General features: G+C 34.4%; 1 protein-coding gene across 1 annotated transcript in view; it reads right to left on the bottom strand.

Moving 5' to 3' along the window:
- LOC106869324 (leucine-rich repeat-containing protein 15) overlaps positions 1 to 2,089 on the bottom strand; it is a 39,389-nt gene that overhangs the window by 29,802 nt on the left and 7,498 nt on the right. Inside the window, exons 4-6 of the mRNA XM_052978053.1 lie at positions 1,692 to 1,763; positions 884 to 955; positions 269 to 340 (exon numbers count right to left, since the gene is read on the bottom strand). Of these exons, the coding sequence (XP_052834013.1) occupies positions 269 to 340; positions 884 to 955; positions 1,692 to 1,763 (216 nt within the window). The remainder of the gene's footprint in view (positions 1 to 268; positions 341 to 883; positions 956 to 1,691; positions 1,764 to 2,089) is intronic.

Here is a 2,089-nt window from a genome sequence, read left to right as displayed (position 1 = left end):
GAGGAGGAGGAGGAGGACGAGGAGGAGGAGGACGAGGAGGAGGAGGACGAGGTGGAGGAGGAGGACGAGGAGGAGGACGAGGAGGAAGGGGGAAGAAGAAGAATAAAGAAGTAAAATATGAAAAATAAGAAGAATGAAAGCAATAAGAAAGCAGATTAAATATGTCTGACTAATGTGAATGAGACAAATCGGTAAATGATTTAATATTAAACATTGAGAATTATATCGTGAGTGAAAGAGTCTGAAGAAAACAGAAGAGGCAACTTACAATACTTTTAAGTTGGGGAGATTCGCAAACGATCCATCTTCGATGTCTTCAATTTGATTGTGAAAAAGATATCTGCATTATAAAAGGGAGAAGATTATAAATAATATAGAATAGTTTCGTGATACAATGTTCAATATTGAGTGATGAGAGTGAGAGGAATATGGAGAATAATTAGGAGGATGAGGAAGAAAGGAAGATGAAGATGGTGATGATAATGGAGGAGGAGAAGCGAAGGAAGAAGAAAAAGAAGATAAAGTATAAGATGAAGAAGAAGACGAAAAAGAAGACGAAGAAGACGAAGACGAAGAAGGAGAATCGATGGAAGAAGAAGAATAAGATGGAGAAAATAAGAGAATGATTAGAACAAGAACAGGAAGGAATAGAAACAAGAGTAGTAGTAGGAGGAGGAGGAGGAGGAGGAGGAGGAGAAGGAGGAGGAGGAGGTGTAAGAAAAGAAGTAAAAGATGAAGAATAAGGAGAATGAAAGCAAGAAGGATGCAGATTACATATGTCTCACTAATGTGAATGGTACAAATCTGCAAATGATTTAATATTAAACATTGAGAATTATATCGTGAGTGAAAGAGTCTGAAGAAAGCAGAAGAGGAAACTTACAATCTTTGTAAATTGGAGAGATTTGTAAACGATCCATCTTTGATGTCCTTAATTCGATTCCAGTTAAGATATCTGCATTATAAAAGGGACATGTTTAGAAATAATATATGAGGTCGCTGAGTCCTTAGATGAAAATGATGCAGGTAATGGTGATGATAGTGATAATGATAACGATCATCAGCATAATAATCATAATCATCATTATCTTCACGATGAAGATGCTGAAGATGATGATGATGATGAAAATGCCGATCATGATGATGATAACGATTATGATGATAAAAATGATGAGGATTATGCTGATGATGGTAAAATTCTAGCACTGATCATGAGAATCATGGCGATGATGATGTTAATGAAGATAATGCTAATGATACCAGTAATATGATAAATATCAAATGAAGAAGAAAAGAAAAGAAGGTGAAGAAGAAGAAAAAAGGACAGAAGAAGAACAGGAAGAAGATAGATAGGAAGAGAAATAGGATGAAGAAAGAGATAAAGAAAGAAGAATGTGAAGAACAAAAAGAAAACAAAGAAACAGAAGAAGAAGAAGAAGTAGAGGAAGAATAGAACAAGAAGAATAAGAAGGAATACGAGGAAGAGAAGGAGGAGGAGGTGGAGAAGAAAAAGACGAAGAAGGAGAAAATCAGGAACTACAAGAAGAAGAAGTAAATAGAAGAAAAGCAAGAAGAAGAAAGCAGATTATAATGTCTTAATGTGAATGAGAAAAATCGGCAAATGATTTAATATTAAACATTGAGAATTATATCGTGAGTGAAAGAGTCTGAAGAAAACAGAGGCAACTTACAATTTTTCTAAACTGTAGAGATTTGCAAACGATCCTACTTCGATGTCTTCAATTTGATTGTAGGAAAGATATCTGCATTATAAAAGGGACATGTTTAGAAATATGTCATGTCTCTGAAGCCTTAGATAATAATGGTGATGATGATGATGATGATGACGATCATTAGCATAATAATCATAATCATCATTATTTTCATCATGAAGATGATGATGATGATGAAAATGCCGATCATGATGAAGATCGTGATGATGATAATGATGATCATAAACATAGTCATGGTAATGACAATGATGATAAAATTCCAACGCTGATCATGACAATGATGATGTTAATGAAGATCATGCTAAGGATACCAGTAATATGATAAATATCAAATGAAGAAGAATAGAAAAGAAGGG

Source organism: Octopus bimaculoides, chromosome 30 (genome assembly GCF_001194135.2).
Source record: "Octopus bimaculoides isolate UCB-OBI-ISO-001 chromosome 30, ASM119413v2, whole genome shotgun sequence".
Taxonomy (NCBI): Eukaryota; Metazoa; Mollusca; class Cephalopoda; order Octopoda; family Octopodidae; genus Octopus; species Octopus bimaculoides.
The sequence above is the reverse complement of the archived record's forward strand: the minus strand, read 5'-3'. Positions and strand labels throughout refer to the sequence as shown.